The sequence below is a fragment of the Oncorhynchus nerka genome, linkage group LG1, assembly GCF_034236695.1.
Source record: "Oncorhynchus nerka isolate Pitt River linkage group LG1, Oner_Uvic_2.0, whole genome shotgun sequence".
Classification (NCBI taxonomy): domain Eukaryota; kingdom Metazoa; phylum Chordata; class Actinopteri; order Salmoniformes; family Salmonidae; genus Oncorhynchus; species Oncorhynchus nerka.
In genome coordinates this window covers 26,267,045-26,288,738 of record NC_088396.1, presented here as the reverse complement: position 1 = coordinate 26,288,738, position 21,694 = coordinate 26,267,045, and the positions used below count along the sequence as shown (strand labels likewise).

The 21,694-nt window shown below is 43.3% G+C and overlaps 1 protein-coding gene across 1 annotated transcript in view; it reads left to right on the top strand.

Moving 5' to 3' along the window:
- LOC115128263 (follistatin-related protein 1-like) overlaps positions 1–21,694 on the top strand; it is a 70,382-nt gene that overhangs the window by 18,109 nt on the left and 30,579 nt on the right. Inside the window, exon 3 of the mRNA XM_029657955.2 lies at positions 18,702–18,803. Within this exon, the coding sequence (XP_029513815.1) occupies positions 18,702–18,803 (102 nt within the window). The remainder of the gene's footprint in view (positions 1–18,701; positions 18,804–21,694) is intronic.

Here is a 21,694-nt window from a genome sequence, read left to right as displayed (position 1 = left end):
AAATAATAAAATAAAAAATAAAAAAACCTCCAATACCCTACTCAATAAATTGGATACAGTTTATCACAGTGCCATCCGTTTTGTCACCAAAGCCCCATATACTACCCACCACTGCGACCTGTATGATCTGGTTGGCTGTTCCTCGCTTCATATTCACCGCCAAACCCACTGGCTCCAGCTCATCTACAAGACCCTGCTAAGTAAAGTCCCCCCTTATCTCAGCTCGCTGGTCCCCATAGCAGCACCCACCTGTAGCACACGCTCCAGAAGGTATATCTCTCTGGTCACCCCCAAAACCAATTCTTCCTTTTGCCGCCTCTCCTTCCAGTTCTCTGCTGCCAATGACTGGAACGAACTATAAAAATCTCAAACTGGAAACACTTATCTCCCTCACTAGCTTTAAGCACCAGCTGTCAGTGCAGCTGACAGATTACTGCACCTGTAGATAGCCCATCTATAATTTAGCCCAAACAAATACCTCTTTCCCTACGGCATTTATTTATTTATTTTGTTCCTTTGCACCCCATTATTTCTATCTCTACTTTGCACATTCTTCCACTGCAAATCTACCATTCCAGTGTTTTACTTGCTATATTGTATTTACTTCGCCACCATGGCCTTTTTTTGCCTTTACCTCCCTTATTTCACCTCACTTGCTCACATTATATATAGACTTATTTTTCTAATGTATTATTGACTGTATGTTTGTTTTACTCCATGTGTAACTCTGTGTTGTTGTATGTGTCTTGGCCAGGTCGCAATTGTAAATGAGAACTTGTTCTCAACTTGCCTACCTGGTTAAATAAAGGTGAAATAAATAAGTAAAAATAAATATTCAACTGGTGTTGAGCGTTCATGTCTTTTGTTAAGACATGTAGCTAGCTAGCTAAACAATGGACCATAATCACAACTCTTGACGTTACTACCCTTTGATGTTACTACCCTACCTGAATCTGCAGGTAGGTTCTATGGCTATAACTAGTTAAGCAAATGTGTCGGAGATACGAAGAATAAGATCATACACAACGTTACCTAGCGACCCAGCCAGCTAAAGTTAGCTAGCTAACAGTACACTTGAAATTAAGCCACGTTCTGTCAAAATTAGAAATGTGTAATATCTGAAACTAAACAAACTAGGCTCGTAATTTAACAATTGTATTTGTATTTACAGATGGAATTCAAGTTTGATATTAAGGCACATGAACTTCACATTTACATTACATTTACATTTAAGTCATTTAGCAGACGCTCTTATCCAGAGCGACTTACAAATTGGTGCATTCACCTTATGACATCCAGTGGAACAGCCACTTTACAATAGTGCATCTAAATCTTTTAAGGGGGGGTGAGAAGGATTACTTTATCCTATCCTAGGTATTCTTTAAAGAGGTGGGGTTTCAGGTGTCTCCGGAAGGTGGTGATTGACTCCGCTGTCCTGGCGTCGTGAGGGAGTTTGTTCCACCATTGGGGGGCCAGAGCAGCGAACAGTTTTGACTGGGCTGAGTGGGAACTGTACTTCCTCAGTGGTAGGGAGGCGAGCAGGCCAGAGGTGGATGAACGCAGTGCCCTTGTTTGGGTGTAGGGCCTGATCAGAGCCTGGAGGTACTGAGGTGCCGTTCCCCTCACAGCTCCGTAGGCAAGCACCATGGTCTTGTAGCGGATGCGAGCTTCAACTGGAAGCCAGTGGAGAGAGCGGAGGAGCGGGGTGACGTGAGAGAACTTGGGAAGGTTGAACACCAGACGGGCTGCGGCGTTCTGGATGAGTTGTAGGGGTTTAACCTCTTGCCTCTACTTAGGACGCTTGCGTCCCAACTAGAGCTCTGGAAATGCAAATGCGCTACGCTAAATGCTAATAGTATTAGTTAAAACTCAAAAGTTCATTAAAATACACATGCAGGGTATCAAATTAAAGCTACACTCGTTGTGAATCCAGGCAACAAGTCAGATTTTTAAAATGCTTTTCGGCGACAGCATGAGAAGTTATTATCTGATAGCATGCACCAATACACTACAACAGAAAAGCACAGCAGGGGACGTAAACAAAATAATTAGCATTTCGGCGTTACACAAACCGCACAATAAAATAGAAAACAGTCATTACCTTTCACCATCTTCTTTGTTGGCACTCCTAGATGTCCCATAAACACTATTGGGTCTTTATTTCGATTAAATCGGGCCATATAAAGCCAGATATCGTTATATGTAGACTGTGTGATAAACGAAAAACAGCGATTTCACAACGTAACGTCATTTTTTAAAATTCAAAAAGTAGACGATAAACTTTCACAAAACACTTCGAAATACGTTTGTAATGCTACTTTAGGTATTAGTAAAATGTAAATAATAAATGCGATAAAAAAATCATCCATAGGCGATGTAGAAATCATTAGCTGTCGTCTTGGAAAAAATTTCAGGAGAGAGCTCTTCCGGAATGATCTGGGCGGAGACCGGAGGTAAGTCGTGCCCCTCTTTCGGTTCAACCAAGAATCAAAGATGATTCAATTCACAAGACTCTAGACAACATGGGGATGCTGTGGGAGTTGAATGCTCGGTCTTATCTAATTCGGCTCACTGTTAACAATTGCTGGAAGTGGAGCAAGGATATTTATTTCCATTTTCTGTGATCAGGTTTTCCTGCGCTTTCCGATGTAACGCACGTTATGTAATAGCCACAGTCGTGATTTAACCAGTTTTAAAAACGTCCGAGGGTTTCCTATCCACACATTCTAACCATATGAACGTACTATATTCCTGGCATGAGTAGCAGGGCGCTGAAATGTTGCGCGATTTTTAACAAAATGTTCAAAAAAGTAGAGGGTCGACTGAAGAGGTTAATGGCACAGGCAGGGAGCCCAGCCAACAGCGAGTTGCAGTAATCCAGACGGGAGATGACAAGTGCCTGGATTTGGACCTGCGCCGCTTCCTGTGTGAGGCAGGGTCGTACTCTGCGGATGTTGTAGAGCATGAACCTACAGGAACGGGCCACCGCCTTGATGTTAGTTGAGAACGACAGGGTGTTGTCCAGGATCACGCCAAGGTTCTTAGCGCTCTGGGAGGAGGACACAATGGAGTTGTCAACCGTGATGGCGAGATCATGGAATGGGCAGTCCTTCCCCGGGAGGAAGAGCAGCTCCGTCTTGCCGAGGTTCAGCTTGAGGTGGTGATCCGTCATCCACACTGATATGTCTGCCAGACATGCAGAGATGCGATTCGCCACCTGGTCATCAGAAGGGGGAAAGGAGAAGATTAATTGTGTGTCGTCTGCATAGCAATGATAGGAGAGACCATGTGAGGTTATGACAGAGCCAAGTGACTTGGTGTATAGCGAGAATAGGAGAGGGCCTAGAACAGAGCCCTGGGGGACACCAGTGGTGAGAGCACGTGGTGAGGAGACAGATTCTCGCCACGCCACCTGGTAGGAGCGACCTGTCAGGTAGGACGCAATCCAAGCGTGGGCCGCGCCGGAGATGCCCAACTCGGAGAGGGTGGAGAGGAGGATCTGATGGTTCACAGTATCGAAGGCAGCCGATAGGTCTAGAAGGATGAGAGCAGAGGAGAGAGAGTTAGCTTTAGCAGTGCGGAGCGCCTCCGTGATACAGAGAAGAGCAGTCTCAGTTGAATGACTAGTCTTGAAACCTGACTGATTTGGATCAAGAAGGTCATTCTGAGAGAGATAGCGGGAGAGCTGGCCAAGGACGGCACGTTCAAGAGTTTTGGAGAGAAAAGAAAGAAGGGATACTGGTCTGTAGTTGTTGACATCGGAGGGATCGAGTGTAGGTTTTTTCAGAAGGGGTGCAACTCTCGCTCTCTTGAAGACGGAAGGGACGTAGCCAGCGGTCAGGGATGAGTTGATGAGCGAGGTGAGGTAAGGGAGAAGGTCTCCGGAAATGGTCTGGAGAAGAGAGGAGGGGATAGGGTCAAGCGGGCAGGTTGTTGGGCGGCCGGCCGTCACAAGACGCGAGATTTCATCTGGAGAGAGAGGGGAGAAAGAGGTCAGAGCACAGGGTAGGGCAGTGTGAGCAGAACCAGCGGTGTCGTTTGACTTAGCAAACGAGGATCGGATGTCGTCGACCTTCTTTTCAAAATGGTTGACGAAGTCATCTGCAGAGAGGGAGGAGGGGGGAGGAGGATTCAGGAGGGAGGAGAAGGTGGCAAAGAGCTTCCTAGGGTTAGAGGCAGATGCTTGGAATTTAGAGTGGTAGAAAGTGGCTTTAGCAGCAGAGACAGAAGAGGAAAATGTAGAGAGGAGGGAGTGAAAGGATGCCAGGTCCGCAGGGAGGCGAGTTTTCCTCCATTTCCGCTCGGCTGCCCGGAGCCCTGTTCTGTGAGCTCGCAATGAGTCGTCGAGCCACGGAGCGGGGAGGGGAGGACCGAGACGGCCTGGAGGATAGGGGACATAGAGAGTCAAAGGATGCAGAAAGGGAGGAGAGGAGGGTTGAGGAGGCAGAATCAGGAGATAGGTTGGAGAAGGTTTGAGCAGAGGGAAGAGATGATAGGATGGAAGAGGAGAGAGTAGCGGGGGAGAGAGAGCGAAGGTTGGGACGGCGCGATACCATCCGAGTAGGGGCAGTGTGGGAAGTGTTGGATGAGAGCGAGAGGGAAAAGGATACAAGGTAGTGGTCGGAGACTTGGAGGGGAGTTGCAATGAGGTTAGTGGAAGAACAGCATCTAGTAAAGATGAGGTCGAGCGTATTGCCTGCCTTGTGAGTAGGGGGAAGGTGAGAGGGTGAGGTCAAAAGAGGAGAGGAGTGGAAAGAAGGAGGCAGAGAGGAATGAGTCAAAGGTAGACGTGGGGAGGTTAAAGTCGCCCAGAACTGTGAGAGGTGAGCCGTCCTCAGGAAAGGAGCTTATCATGGCATCAAGCTCATTGATGAACTCTCCGAGGGAACCTGGAGGGCGATAAATGATAAGGATGTTAAGCTTGAAAGGGCTGGTAACTGTGACAGCATGGAATTCAAAGGAGGCGATAGACAGATGGGTAAGGGGAGAAAGAGAGAATGACCACTTGGGAGAGATGAGGATCCCGGTGCCACCACCCCGCTGACCAGAAGCTCTCGGGGTGTGCGAGAACACGTGGGCGGACGAAGAGAGAGCAGTAGGAGTAGCAGTGTTATCTGTGGTGATCCATGTTTCCGTCAGTGCCAAGAAGTCGAGGGACTGGAGGGAGGCATAGGCTGAGATGAACTCTGCCTTGTTGGCCGCAGATCGGCAGTTCCAGAGGCTACCGGAGACCTGGAACTCCACGTGGGTCGTGCGCGCTGGGACCACCAGATTAGGGTGGCCGCGGCCACGCGGTGTGGAGCGTTTGTATGGTCTGTGCAGAGAGGAGAGAACAGGGATAGACAGACACATAGTTGACAGGCTACAGAAGAGGCTACGCTAATGCAAAGGAGATTGGAATGACAAGTGGACTACACGTCTCGAATGTTCAGAAAGTTAAGCTTACGTAGCAAGAATCTTATTGACTAAAATGTTCGAAAATGTTCGAGAAGGCATTTCTGCCCAGAAACACATTTTGATAAAAATAAATGTTTTATGTTCAAACAGCTCTCCTGTGAAGTCATGACTTGCGACATATGCCTAGTTTCCTGAATCGGGTCACGTTAGCACATCGTTACAACATAGACATAATATGACATTTGAAATGTCTCTATTCCTTTGAAACTTTTGTAAGTGTAATGTTTACTGTTCATTTTTTATTGTTTATTTCTCTTTCGTTTGATATCTATTTGACTTGCTTTGGCAATGTAAACATATGTTTCCCATGCCAATAAAGCCCTTTGAATTGAATTGAGAGAGACAGAGTGTGTGCCAGTGTTTTATGGCCATGTTGTGTGATCTCCTCACTCTTGTCTAGTCATGAAAGGAATCCTCATTAACCAGCTGTACTGCTCTCTTATCCTCATCAGAGACACAGAAACACACGCACACGCTGTACAAAGACATCATGCCTCACTGCCTCCTATGGTTGCTTTATACCATCCTCTCTCTCTCTCTCTCTCTAGCCTCTCTTTTCTGTAGCTAGCTCCATCTCGTGTGTGTGTGTGTGTGTCGTGGGATAGGACCAGGCACAAAGATAGCACTTGGCAGCATGCCCAAACATCGGGCCCAAATTGGCGAGCAATTAATACCAAGCAGAGCCCTGGGAGACACACACAGCCTAATTTCAGTGCAGCTTCAATATGAAATGGTTTATGACACAATACTTCAATGTAGAAAATGAACACGGACCTATCCGACTCGGCGGAACACTTGAATTGACACAGTGTATTGAACTTTGATGATAACCGTGGTCTCCAACATGCATCTGAACATTCCAGTCCCCAAAATGGCTGTCCATTCTACATATTCCAACCTATACTGTAGAGGTCTGCAAACACACTTTCACTTCCTTTGCCAAACACACTTTCAGCCATTAGCCCTGACTGTGGCCCCATGGAGGGAGTAGTGTCTGGGGCAGGGAAACTACCAATTCCTCTGGTCTGGGCCTGGGTCTGAGCCCTCCCACCCAGACAGACTGGAGGGCTGCCAAGAACAGGCAGGGAGAGAAGTGGGGTGGAGAGAGGGGGAGAGAGAGAGGGATTGAGAAGGGAGGATAAGGGAGAGAAGGGCAAGGTGGGGAGCTGGGAAGGAGAGAAAGGATAATTTACAACAAAAAGAAGAGATTTTCACATAAAGAGGGAGACAGGAAAGAAGGAAAGGTAAGGGTATGGATAATGAAAGTTCGACACAAAATCAGCACAAGAGAGATGGACAGAGAAAGAAAGAGAAGCCTCCTCCTTGGATTTAGCAATGGAAATGGAGGCAACAGGACAGAGGTGTCATTGTCCTGACTGTGCCATGTGCCCACTGGGTTAGGTTGGGCAGTGGTGGCACTCTGATTTTTTTTTCTGCTCAATTTCGTGGTATCCAATTGGTAATTACAGTCTTGTCTCATCGCTGCAACTCCCGTACGGACTCGGGAGAGGCGAAGGTCGAGAGCCTTGCGTCCTCCGAAACACAACCCAACCAAGCCACACTGCTTCTTGACACAATGCCCACTTAACCTGGAAGCCAGCCGCACCAATGTGTCGGAGGAAACACCATACAGCTGGCAACCGTGTCAGAATGCATTGCGCCTGGTCTGCCACAGGAGTCGCTGGTGCGAGATGGGACAAGGACATCCCTGCCGGCCAAACCCTCCCCTAACCCGGACGACGATGGGCCAATTGGTGGCACTCTGTTTTAGGGACTTTATTTTCTTGGTGACATTGTAACAGCCAGCAGATGTGCCTATAAGCTCAGGCCATGACAACTTCCTGACTAACAGCTTTCATTATTTTTTTTCTTTCACTCTTTCTTCTCAGTATTTCCTTTGCTATTTCTTTTTCTCTATCCCTTTCTACGGCGCTCTCTCCCTGCTTTCATCTCTCTCGCATTCTCTCTCCCTCCCTCTTTCTCTCTCTCCCTCCCTCTTTCTCTCTCTCACCCTACCTCTCTCACCCATCTCTCTTTCACCCTTGCTCTGTTTCTCTCTCTCAACCTATTTCTTTCCCTCTTTCCCCCTTCTCACCCTCTCTCTCCATTTGTCTTTGTTTTCTGTTCCTTTTTGACATGATCTTGAATCTCATGGACTTAAGGGATATGGAATGTGCAGCTTTATAATGACATCACACAGGATTCCATTCCAGATACGTGCATAAGAAAACAACATCTCCAAGAAACAAATAAAGATCAATACACAATGGTATTTTCTCTCGCTCCATTTGGCCAGAGAACCAGACACAAACACCGGTCTGTGGCCATGTCCGAAGTCTGTCTCGCCTACTACTTCCTAAAATGACATACTATGTACTAATCGTACTGCATACTATTTAGAATGTATTGTTTAGTAAAAATGAATGCAGTAAGCAAAAAAATGTCAACATACATACTGAGATGTGTAGTCAATTGTGCAAGTGCGTTGATTCCTGGCATTCAGTTTTTTTTTAAAGATAATCAGATAATCAGCTGTTGTAAAACATGTGGGTCTGGAAAGACAATTCCCTTCCTCAAAAATGTCCAGTGAATTCTACTAGCTGAAAAGCCTAAATGAGTATGACATCCTGGTATTTAAAGCGTATTGTAAAGAAGACGCTAAGAGTCGAGAAGCAGGTGGTACGTTTAATAAACCAACAAACATGGACCAAAACAACATCGTAGTGGCGTCTTAAACCTAGACACAGACACAGTACTGAATGGGGAGAGAACCTAAGGGTGTGCCAGATGTAGGGAAGTTAATAAGTGAGGTAATGGAGTCCAGGTGTGCCTCATGATGACGTGCAGGTGCGCGTAATGATGGATGCCAGTACCGATGGAGATCGACTACCAGAGGGGAGGAGCGGGAGTAGACGTGACACATACTGAAAATATATGCATTTCATTTCAAATGTTTTATTTCAGATACCCAAAATGCCTGCTATTTAGAACGCAAGTACAAGTACTCAGACACGGCCAATGTGTATGGAACAAAGACGACCAGAGAGCCTGTGTGTATGGATGTCATTTCTCTCTGTAACTGTTCCTTATATTACCCTGTTTCCTCATCACAGCTACATACTGGTCATTCCTCTCTCACTCCAATATAAATGCATGGAATAGGAACCAGGCGTTTCATCTCAGAGGAGGATGAGAAATCCCTGTCATGCTGTAGTGTGGTGTCTAATGCACTGCAAGTCATTTCAGTTCACTACTGGTCGCTCAGCAGGGGTTCCCTCCATAACTCATTTCAATTGAACTCAGTAGAGTAAAGGTATGATGAAAGCCTGATTAGTTGGAACTTAGGCTCAAAAGTGTGAAGATCCATATGCAGTCTTTGTAGGATACAGGTCTGTTTCAGGATAATTAAAAGTAGACATTTAGAAATTAAGGAGCTGTCATTGAAAAAAAAATATTCCTCCAAATTATTCTAAAACGTTCTAATTAAAACTGCTGTAAAGTATTTTTTCCTCTGGGCTATCCTCCAATGTGTCCCTTAGCCGAGGAGAGAGGTCCTCTCCTCTCTTCTCTCTCTTTCTCTCTCTCTGGCCTGGTTTGGACTGGGTCTGAGTTGTGTGCATAGGCTAGGACATCCCTGGGGAGGCTGGGAGTTGTGTAGAGAAGCAGGGAGGGGAGGGATATAGGAAACAGGGACGGAGGAGGGAGTTTGGGGGAACGTCCCTCTTACCCAGATGTTTATGAGATTTTGGCTCCGGAGAAACCCCAATAGACATTGACAGAGGCACAGTTGAGCACCCAACCAATCTCTACTTGTTCTCTCTTCCCCTCTTGGTCTGACTCTTTTCCTCCCTCCCTTCCTCTTTCTCCCTCTCTCTTCAGATAATTTTGCCACGCTCCCTTTTATTCATATTCTTACCCTCTCTTGTTCCATACAGTATGTACAGTACCTTTCCTTCATGCTCTTTTTTCCCTCGCTCTCCTTTCCACCCCCCTCCCCCCTGTTGGAGTTTAATAAGAAACATGTGTCTGAGAGCTATGAATGTTTCATTGGGAGGGGTGTATAGGCATGATGTCATCCATGGTGAGCTGCAGAGAGTCTGTGAGCCATTATGTTTAAACTCCCCTTACACATTTCTGTAAAGGGGTGTATGTGTATAGGCATTGGTTTGTTAATTCAAATTATAAACTGGGTGGTTCGAGCACTGAATGCTGATTGGCTGACAGCCGTGGTATATCAGACCGTATACCATGGGTATGACAAAACATTTATTTTTACTGCTCTAATTACGATGGTAACCAGTTTATAATAGCAATAAGGCACCTTTGGGGGTTTGTGGTATATGGCCAATGTACAGTACCACGACTAACTGCTGGATCCAGGCACTCCGCGCTGCATTGTTCGTAAGAACGGCCTTTAGCCGTGGTATATTGGCCATATATACCACACCCCGTCATGCCTTATTGCTTAAGTATAGCATTGATTAACACTAATCTCACTGACCTTTTACTGTGGTTGCGGTTAGCAATACTGTTGTTTTAAAGGTAGTTACAGATTCTGTTGCAGGTGAAAAGAGAGAGAGCAGAGAAGGAGTCGGGGGATGGGTTTTATCCTTGCTTTAAACTGGCTAGCAATGTTCTGTATGCTAATGAGTGCAGTGGTGCATCCTGGGAAGGGACTAATGGAGGTGGGAAAGTGACCACACAACAGGAAGCATCAATCCAACTGCTGACTCAGTGGATCATTACACACAAATGTGCACACGTGGACGCACGCGTCCAACGAGAAAGTAAACCAGTCGCAGACGTAATCCCATTTTATGAAATTAAACCCCCACTGTGAAGTGTGGGTGTACACTGGTTTCTTCTAACTATGTCACCTCCCATTCCATATGCGGTGCTATTATGGTGCTATGTTATATCATACTTCCTGCTCTAATGATCTGTGTTTGCAGGCTCGCAGGCCGCCAGGGTTTCCGTTAGCCGGCAATTGCTGGCTTTTAGAGAAAAACATTTTTAAGCCGATAAATAAAACTATTGCCGGCCAAAAAATGACCTGGTGAAAAATAAATCCCAATGCAAAACAATGCTTTTTATTCATTGATGTAAATACCAGTCGATGTAAATACATTTGACCATTATGCTTATCGATATATAGGTCAATTTGCATAATATATTGGAATAAAATTGGCCTGTGTGTATTTTCGTTAGTCATCATGTATCATTTATCCAACACAACTATCACATGTGCACAGCATACAGAGCCTATTTTGAGCTGGATTTCTCCTGCAGCTCCTCAGCTTGTTGCTGCTGGAATAAAACATGTGCTTTTATAAGCCCATTCATTGGCAACAATTCTGAATGCAATTGTGTTAGAAAACTGTTTTGGTGCACGGTTAAAAAAAGCTAGGCCTACTATTGTTATTTCTCAACTGGTAATTGAAGCCTGGCTCGTTCACCATTCAAGTGCATGCAACAGACTATCAGCGCATTACCCACCACTTTACAATGTGAGCTTGAAGCCAAATGCATTTTGAAAACATACTTAATTGTTTGAAAACTGAATGGTTGTTTTTTTCATATTATTTTTAAATAGCTTACTGTGAGGAACTCTAATTATAATATATTATAATTCGCTATGGATGTTAAAAAACAAACATTTTCCGAGCAGTTGGCCAGGTACTGCTATGCGTGCTCAGGAGCGCGCTCCCTCAACTTTATCAGGACAGAGAAATCAGACACATGCTCAGGAGCGTGCTCCCTCAACATTATCAGAGAAACCAGACAGAGTCTCATTGCTCACACTGAGCACTCCAAATATAAGACAATTAACATTTATTTATTTATTTATTCAATAAACCAAAACTTGTTTCTCACAAGTGTAGTAGGTTGTGAACTCTGCAAAAAAAGAAGAAAATCCACAACTGGAATGAGAACAGTAAATGTTAATATTCATTATTAATTCATACATGCATTAACATTACTACAGAGATGACCTCTTCACACATCAACACTTGCTATTCATGTGTTGCACGTTTCATCAATTAACATTATTATGAAGACTGATGCCCCACAAAGGGTGGGGCATCAGAATAAGAATCTCAAATATAAAATATATTTAGATTTGTTTAACATTTTTTGGGTTACTGCATGATTCCATATGTGTTATTTCATAGTTTTGATGTCTTCACTATTATTCTACAATGTAGAAAATAGTAAGACTAAAGAAAAACTCTGGAATGAGTAGGTGTTTCCAAACTTTGACTGGTACTGTATGTATATTACTTCTATGTTTTATATGGGCATACGGTGCCTTCGGAAAGTATTCATACCCCTCAACGTATTCCACATTTTATTACATGACAACCTGAATTCAAAATGTATTCAATATTTTTTTCTCACACATCTACACACAATAACCCATAATGACAAAGTGAAAACATGTTTTTAGACATTTCTGCAAATGTATTGAAAATTATATACAGCAAAATAAATGTACATAAGTTTTCACACCCCTGAGTACTTACATGTTAGAATTGGCTTTGGCAGTGAATACAGCTGTGAGTCTTTCTGGATAAGTCTCTAAGAGCTTTCCACACCTGGATTGTACAATATTAGCATATTATTATTTTTTAAATTCTTCAAGATCTGTCAAGTTGGTTGTTGATCATTGCTAGACAGCCATTTTCAAGTCTTGCCATAGAGTTTCAGTATAAGTCAAAACTGTAACTAGGCCACTCAGGAACATTCAATGTTGTCTTGGTAAGTAACTCCAGTGTATATTTAGCCTTGTGTTTTAGGTTATTGCCCTGCTGAAAGGTGAATTTGTCTCTCAATGTCTGTTGAAAAGCCGACTGTACCAGGTTTTCCTCTAGGATTTTACCTGTGCTTAGCTCTATTCTGTTTCTTTTTATCAACAAAAAAAAACTCCCTAGTCCTTGCCGACGACAAGCATTGGGTGGCAGGTAGCCTAGTGGTTAGAGTGTTGGACTAGTAACCGAAAGGTTGCAAGATCAAATCCCTGAGTTGACAAGGTAAAAATCTGTCATTCTGTCCCTGAACAAGACAGTTAACCCACTGTCTCCCTCTCTGGCTGTCATTGAAAATAATAATTTATTCTTAACTGACTTGCCTAGTTAAATTTAAAAAATACCCATAACATGATGCAGCCACCACCATGCTTGAAAATATGAAGAGTGGTACTCTGTGACATATTGGATTTGCCCCAAACGTAACTCTTTGTGTTCAGGACATAAAGTAAAGTTCAGACCTCTCACCCATCCCCACTTTTTCTTCCAGTTTCTGACTCTTTTTCTACGGCTCAATTCCTATCATTTCTCCCTCTCTGTCCTCTCCTTCTCCCATCAGTATTTTTCTTCCTATGAAGAGTGGCACTCAGTGATGTGTTGTGTTGGATTTGTCCTAAACATAACAGTTTGTATTCTGTATTCAAGACATAAAGTACATTTCTTTGCTACATTTTTTATAGTTTTACTTTGGTGTTAATTGTAAACAGGATGCATGTTTTGTAATATTCTTATTCTGTACAGTTGTCATTTTTTTCACTCTGTCAATTAGATTAGTATTGTGAAGTAACTACAATGTTGTTGATCCATCCTCAGTTTTTGCCTATCACAGGCATTATATTTTTAAGTCACCATTGGCCTCATGGTGAAATCCCTGAGAGGTTTTCTTCCTCTCCGGCAACTTAGTTAGGAAGGATGCCCGTATCTTTGTAGTGACTGGGTGTATTGGTACACCATGCAAGGTGTAATTAATAACTTCACCATGTTCAAAGGAATATTCAATGTCTGATATTGTTTTATTTTTACCCATCCACCAATAGGTGCCCTTCTTTGTGAGGCATTGGAAAACCTCCATGGTCTTCGTGGTTGAAACTTTGTCCGATCCCGGGCAGTGTCACAATCGGTCATGACCGAGAGTCCCATAGGGTGGCACACAATTGGCCCAGCACCGGGTTAGGGTTTGGCTGTGGGGGCTTTACTTGGCTCATCGCGCTCTAGCGACTCCTTGTGGCGGGCTGGACGCCTGCAGGCTGATACCTGTCGTCAGTTGAACAGTGTTTCCTCCGACACATTGGTGCGGCTGGCTTCCGGGTTAAGCGGGCGGGTGTTCAAAAGAGCGGTTTGGTGTTTCGAGGAATGCTTGACTCAACCTTCGCCTCTCCTGAGCCCGTTGGGGAGTTGCAGCAATGAGAAAAGATCGTAATTGGATATCACGAAATTGGGGAGAAAGATATATTTAAAAATCCACTGCTCGACTGAGGGACCGTGTCAATATTTATGTGTAAATAAATGTACATGTTGGGTACAAAGATGAGGTAGTCATTCAAAAATCAGGATAAATAGGTGTGAGTTATTATTTGACTTGTTAAGCAAATATTTAGTCCTGATTTGTTTTAGGCTTGCCATAACAAATGGGTTGAATACTTACTGATTCCAGACATTTCAGCTTTTCATTTCTAATAAAAATGTATTACATGGCTTATAGAGTGACGGAGAATGGTAGAGAAGAGCAGTGATGTCTGAATACACTTCCCTCACCTGGAGATAGAGAGAGATATGAAGGAAGGGACTAGTGAGATTGTAGTGCCTCAAAATGTTTAAAGGCTGATCAATATACATTCATAAGCAAATCATTAATCACACTCAGACAGCTCTGATTTCCGATTGGCTCAGTTGGGCTTTATTATTGGCCAATCATTAATCACCCAGACAGCTCTTGGCTGCTATTGGCTCAGATTGGACAGATTGTGTTTTACGTTATCAGTTCAAATAAACAAAGGCCATTACTTAACTCAATATTTTAAGAGCCTCAGTGTGTGTGTGCATGCATGCATGCGTATGCTAGTTGTGTATATGAATGTATATCTTTCTGGTATGACTGTAATCCTAGGTGATGCTTGACCTTCTCCCTGTCAATAGGACAGTAAGACATGCGTCTCTCTGAGCCTCACATCACCTGTCACCATAGAAACTCCCCATTCAGAGCTGGTGGAACAAAAACTGCTCTCTCTTAGCTAAAATGAAAGGTGGTCCTGCAGGCGATATTTGGAGAGGTGTAGCTGGAGCTAGACTAAACTAAGTAACATCAGCACATCCATTACTCTGCTAGGGTTATCAGAGAGAGAGAGACTGCAGGTTTCAACAGGCTCCTCTCTCTGGTCTCTGGCCATCTGTAGCTAACTGTCTGAATGGACCACTACTCCACCAACCCTCAGAGAGGCATTTGAAGAAGTATTATAGTATGACCTCAGCTGTGGTTTGTGTGGAAGGGGGATGTGTGAGTGTGTTTTAACTTTTACACCAAACAGGGTTGTGTGTGTGTGTGTATATGCCTTTCCACCAAATGGTTGTCTCTCAGGTAAGGGTCAGTAGTTAGTACATTAGTACATTACAATAGGCTGTTTAGCCTCCTCCTCTCTCTATCAGGTAAGGGTCAGTAGTTGGTACATTACAATAGGCTGTTTAGACCCATCCTCTCTCTCTCAGGTAAGGGTCAGTAGTTAGTACACTACAATAGGCTGTTTAGCCTCCTCCTCTCTCTCTCAGGTAAGGGTCAGTAGTTGGTACTTTACAATAGGCTGTTTAGCCTCCTCCTCTCTCTCTCAGGTAAGGGTCAGTAGTTGGTACTTTACAATAGGCTGTTTAGCCCCCTCCTCTCTCTCTCAGGTAAGGGTCAGTAGTTGGTACATTACAATAGGCTGTTTAGCCCCCTCCTCTCTCTCTCAGGTAAGGGTCAGTAGTTGGTACACTACAATAGGCTGTTTAGCCCCCTCCTCTCTCTCTCAGGTAAGGGTCAGTAGTTGGTACACTACAATAGGCTGTTTAGCCTCCTCCTCTCTCTCTCAGGTAAGGGTCAGTAGTTGGTACACTACAATAGGCTGTTTAGCCCCCTCCTCTCTCTCTCTCAGGTAAGGGTCAGTAGTTGGTACATTACAATAGGCTGTTTAGCCCCCTCCTCTCTCTCTCAGGTAAGGGTCAGTAGTTAGTACATTACAATAGGCTGTTTAGCCTCCTCCTCTCTCTCTCAGGTAAGGGTCAGTAGTTGGTACATTACAATAGGCTGTTTAGCCTCCTCCTCTCTCTCTCAGGTAAGGGTCAGTAGTTGGTACATTACAATAGGCTGTTTAGCCTCCTCCTCTCTCAGGTAAGGGTCAGTAGTTGGTACACTACAATAGGCTGTTTAGCCCCCTCCTCTCTCTCTCAGGTAAGGGTCAGTAGTTGGTACACTAAAATAGGCTGTTTAGTCCCCTCCTCTCTCTCTCTCTCTCTCTCTCTCTCTCTCTCTCTCTCTCTCTCTCTCTCTCTCTCTCTCTCTCTCAGGTAAGGCCTCAGTAGTTGGTACACTACAATAGGCTGATTACCCTCCTCCTCTCTCAGGTAAGGGTCAGTAGTTGGTACATTACAATAGGCTGTTTAGCCCCCTCCTCTCTCTCTCAGGTAAGGGTCAGTAGTTGGTACACTACAATAGGCTGTTTAGCCTCCTCCTCTCTCAGGTAAGGGTCAGTAGTTGGTACATTACAATAGGCTGTTTAGCCCCCTCCTCTCTCTCTCAGGTAAGGGTCAGTAGTTGGTACACTACAACAGGCTGTATTGCCCCCATATGACCTCCATGTTAGCCTGTCATTCGCTTCCTAAAGGCTGATTGGAGAGATGGCAGGTCACAGGAGCCTTCAGGGATTTCTCCCACATTCCATGACTCACCCACACGCAAGCGCTAACACAACACACAGGGGAGGGAGGAGAGCGAAGAACAGGGGACCCGGGGAGGGGGTGGGGTAAGAATTACATAGACCATGGGAACGGGCCCAAAGGAAAACACAGCTCAGACTCCAGATGTGGATACACCCTGTTTTAAACACACACACACTCACACACACACACAGTGAAAATGGGGAGGGAGGGGTTAGTTGGGAGGGCTGTAAGGCTACTCCCAGAGCTGTGCTTGGCAGCTGGTGATTGGCTGGCCTGTTGCTCATAATGAACTGGACTTGGCAAGTATACTGCCCTTGTTTCAGGAGAGACAAAGGCACAGAAATAGAGAAACAACGGAAAGAAAGAGCAATAGAAACATTTACAAGTATAAAGAGAATGAACAAAACCAAAGACTGTTAGTGTGTGTTCTGTATGAGGTCATATCTTCTCCACAGAATACATATACAGTTAGTATTTTCCTACTATTCACACACACACACAGCTCTTCTATCCTTGTGGTGACCTAGAATGTATTTACATTAAAGATCATATTGTCCCTAACCCCAAACCCCTAACCGTAACCCAAACCTAACCACTAACCCCTTACCCTTATGTTATTTCTAACCCTAATTGTAAACCTAAGCCTAACCCATCAGCTTAAAATTGCCTTTGTCCTCATGGGGATGTGGGAAAAGTCCCCACAAGGGAGACATTTTCCTTGTTTAACTATCCTTGTGGGGACTTTTGGAGAATTTCTGTCCCCACAGCGATGCCATCACGAATCAGTATACTACACTCAAGTTCCCGAGTTGCGCAGCGGTCTTAGGCACTGCATCTCAGTGCTAGAGGCGTCACTACAGACACCCTGGTTCAAATCCAGGCTGTATCACAACCAGCTGTGATTGGGAGTCCCATAGGGTGGCTAACAATTGGTCCAGGTTTGGCTCTTGTAGGCTGTCATTGTAAATAATAATTTGTTCTTAACTGACTTATTACTAATATAAGAATTGTCCCTATTGCCACATTGTGTTGGCTAAGGCTTTTACTACAGGCCACTTCCTGTTTACACTATGTCGTTTCTTGAGGTGAGCATGACGTAGTTGACATGGTAACTAACAGCTGCCACAAACAGGAATTAATGTGAGAGACCTTAACTCAGGTAGAGATAGAGAGAACCTGTCTGTGCTCTGTTGGAAGGGAACTGCTTTGGCCCCATTTAAGGACAATTACCCGTTGTCTTGGCAATGAGATAGCCACCGTGTCTTCTGGGAGTTTGTAACAAAAATTGTGCCCCTCTAGTAAGGCAGTTATCAGCATGCATGTTTGTATATTTGTTTGCCCCTATTTGGCCAGTAATACCACATATCAGTTCAATTAGTACAGTATTCTCACTAACAGGTGCAACAAATATAGCCCCTTACAAGGCATGGCTCTAAATATGTTAAGGAGCCAGCGATTCTTTCCCTTCCAACAACATTTTACCATAATGCACCATAATTCACAGTATGTTGCTGTGAATATACAGCAGTGTGTGCTTTACTGTAAAATTATATAGCAGTGTAGTGGAATGCCGTTGAGCCCCCATAATGTATTGCTCTTTACAGTACTGTACGTTAATATATAATTACAGTAGATAGCTGTAAAAAAAAATCTGTAAATTCACAAGCAATTTGTTACAGTGTGTTCTGAGTTATGCTGTTTCTTTCATGTGATTGCGTCAGCGAAACTGATAGTATCCTGATAGGGAGTGTGATAGGAGCCCACTGAAACTCACCCTACATGTGAAACCACTCATTCTATTCTGAAGAACACTGGCTCTTCTGAGAATGGGGCAACAGTGACGCCTTGTGTCTGAGACATGTAAATGCTGTATTTTTTCCTGTGTGTGTGTTTGTGGGGGTGTGTGCGTGCATATACAACAAAATACAACTGCAAATGCCCAAAAAGACCAATGTATCAAAATTAAATATAATATACTTTTGCAAAGTATTGTACTTAATTACTATACATGTATTTTGTAGAACAGCAACAACATTCTCATTAACGGTTTCAGAAACTTCTTACTTTCTATGACTGTGATATGTTGTTATTTATATACCTTAGTTGAATGAGTTTTCACTCTGGATAAGAGCATCTGCTAAATTACCAAAATGTATATGTGAAAATTAACAACTACAAAGCACACTGGGTATTGTCATTGACCTTGTTTTGGGGTGGAGATCATTCGAGTAATACACATCATTCTTTGAAATTATACATTTTTACAAATATATTATATTTAGTTAGCTATAATGAAATAGGATACAAATTACAGCTTTCCAATGTATCTTCTTACAAAATACATTGGAATGTAAGTTCAGCCCAGTGCAATACAACATACAGAATACTCAGAAGTAATTATAATACCTATTTAAAATACATGTAACAGAAGTACTACCCATCTGTGTGTGTTTGTGCTGACAGTGTGCTCATGTGCCAAAGCTTTTGTTTGTTTTCAGCACTAACAATGTGTGTTTTCTCTTTCCTCAGGAGGTGCAGAGTAAGAGTAAAGTGTGTGCCAATGTGTTTTGTGGAGCAGGAAGAGAGTGTGTCGTCACTGAGAAAGGAGAGCCCAGCTGCTTGTGTATAGAGGTGAGGCGTGTGTGTGTGAGTGTGTGTGTGTTCATTATCAGGACCACAAGTCACCAGAATGTCCCGACAAGGTAGGAAACCAAGAAAATGTTTGAAAAGTCAGGACCTTTTTCATGTTACTCACATCAACAGTGGCACTCAGCTCAACATTTTTTTAAAGGGTTAGATCAGCTTTAATATTGCAGATAGATTGTGGCTTCTATCAGTGTAATTGTCTGCATATTTTCCAATCCCCCATATATTATTTTAAATATAAACAGTAGCAGTCAAAAGTTTGGACACACCTACTCATTCAAGGGTTTTTCTTTATTTTACTATTTTCTACATTGTATAATAATAGTGAAGACATCAAAACTATGAAATAACACATATGGAATCATGTAGTAACCAAAAAAGTGTTAAACAAATCCAAATATATTTTATATTTGAGATTCTTCAAAGTAGCCACCTTTTGCCTTGACAGCTTTGCACACTCTTGGCATTCTCTCAACCAGTTTCATATGGTATTCAACTGGAATGCATTTCAATTAACAGGTGTGCCTGCCTTCTTAAAAGTTTGTTTGTGGAATTATTTTTTTCCTTAATAATGTGTTTGAGCCAATCAGTTGTGTTGTGACAAGGTAGGAATGGTATACAGAAGATAGCCCTATTATGGCAAGAACAACTCAAATAAGCAAAGAGAAACGATAGTCCATCATTACTTTCAGACATGAAGGTCAGTCAATCCAGAAAATTTCAAGAACATTTAAAGTTTCTACAAGTGCAGTGGCAAATACCATAAAGCGCTATGATGAAACTGTCTCTCATGAGGACCGCCACAGAAAAGGAAGACCCAGAGTTACCTCTGCTACAGAGGATAAGTTCATGCCTTATTACTGAAAATAAACAAAAGGCAAGATGGCGGCGACAGAGAGGGCCTCCTCACTTCTAATCCTTAGGACACTTTGCAGTATTGAGTTTTTTAATGTATTATTTCTTACATTGTTAGCCCATAAAATCTTAAGTGTTATTACATACAGCCGGGAAGAACTATTGGATATCAAAGCGATGCCAACTTACCAACACTACGACCAGGAATACGACTTTCCCGAAGCGGATCCTTTGACCGAACCACCCAGGGCATTTGAACTGATTCCAGAGGCTGACCCAAAAAAACGTCGCCGCAGAAGAGGAGAATGGAGTGGCCTTCTTTCTTTATTAATTTTTTATTTCACCTTTATTTAACCAGGTAGGCTAGTTGAGAATAAGTTCTCATTTGCAACTGCGACCTGGCCAAGATAAAGCAAAGCAGTTCGACACATACAACAACACAGAGTTACACATGGAATAAACAAACATACAATCAATAATACAGTAGAAAAATCTATATGCAAATTAGGTAAGAGAGGTAAGGCAACAAATAGGCCATGGTGGCAAAGTAATTACTATATAGCAATTAAACACTGGAATGGTAGGATGTGCAGAAGATGAATGTGCAAGTTGAGATACTGGGGAGCAAAGGAGCAAGATAAATAAATAAATACAGTATGGGGATGAAGTAGATTGGTTGGGCTGTTTACAGATGAGCTATGTACAGGTGCAGTGATCTTCTGGTCAGACTTCGGAGGCGTGCACACCACCCACTGCTTAGGAGTATATTACTCGCTAATGTCCAGTCTCTAGATAACAAGGTAGATGAAATTAGGGCAAGGGTTGCTTTCCAGAGAGACATCAGGGATTATAACATACTCTGTTTCACGTAAACATGGCTCTCTCGGGATATGCTGTCGGAGTCAGTACAGACCCTGTGATTTTTTGTGCGTCTCGCCGACAGAAATAAACATCTCTCCGGGAAGAAGAAGGGCGGAGGTGTATGTTTCATGAAAACAACTCATGGTGTAATTGTAACAACAAAAAAGGAATTCTACGTTTTTTTGTTCACCTTACCTAGAATTCCACACAATCAAATGCCGACTGTATTATCTCCCAAGAGAATTCTCGTTGGTTATTGTCACAGCCGTGTATATCCCACCTCAAGCCAATACCACGATAGCCCTCAAGGTATTTCACTGGACTTTATGCAAAATGGAAACCATATATCCTGAGGCTGCATGTATTGTAGCTGGGGATTTTAACAAAGCAAATTTGAGAACAAGGCTACCTAAATTCTATCAGCATATTGATTGGAGTACTCGCGCTGGCAAAACACTGGATCACTGCTACTCTGCTACTTCCACGATGCATACAAGGCCCTCCCTTGCTCTCCTTTCAGCAAATCTGACCAAGACTCCATTTTGCTTCTCCCTTCCTATTGGCAGAAACTCAAACAGGATGTACCCGTGATGAGGACTATTCAACGCTGGTCTGACCAATCGCTTCAAGATTGTTTTGAACACGCGGACCGGGACATGTTCCGGGTAGCCTCAGAGAATAATATTGATTTACAGTGCCTTGCGAAAGTATTCGGCCCCCTTGAACTTTGCGACCTTTTGCCACATTTCAGGCTTCAAACATAAAGATATAAAACTGTATTTTTTTGTGAAGAATCAACAACAAGTGGGACACAATCATGAAGTGGAAGAACATTTATTGGATATTTCAAACTTTTTTAACAAATAAAAACTGAAAAATTGGGCATGCAAAATTATTCAGCCCCTTTACTTTCAGTGCAGCAAACTCTCTCCAGAAGTTCAGTGAGGATCTCTGAATGATCCAATGTTGCCCTAAATGACTAATGATGATAAATACAATCCACCTGTGTGTAATCAAGTCTCCGTATAAATGCACCTGCACTGTGATAGTCTCAGAGGTCCGTTAAAAGCACAGAGAGCATCATGAAGAACAAGAAACACACCAGGCAGGTCCGAGATACTGTTGTGAAGAAGTTTAAAGCCGGATTTGGATACAAAAAG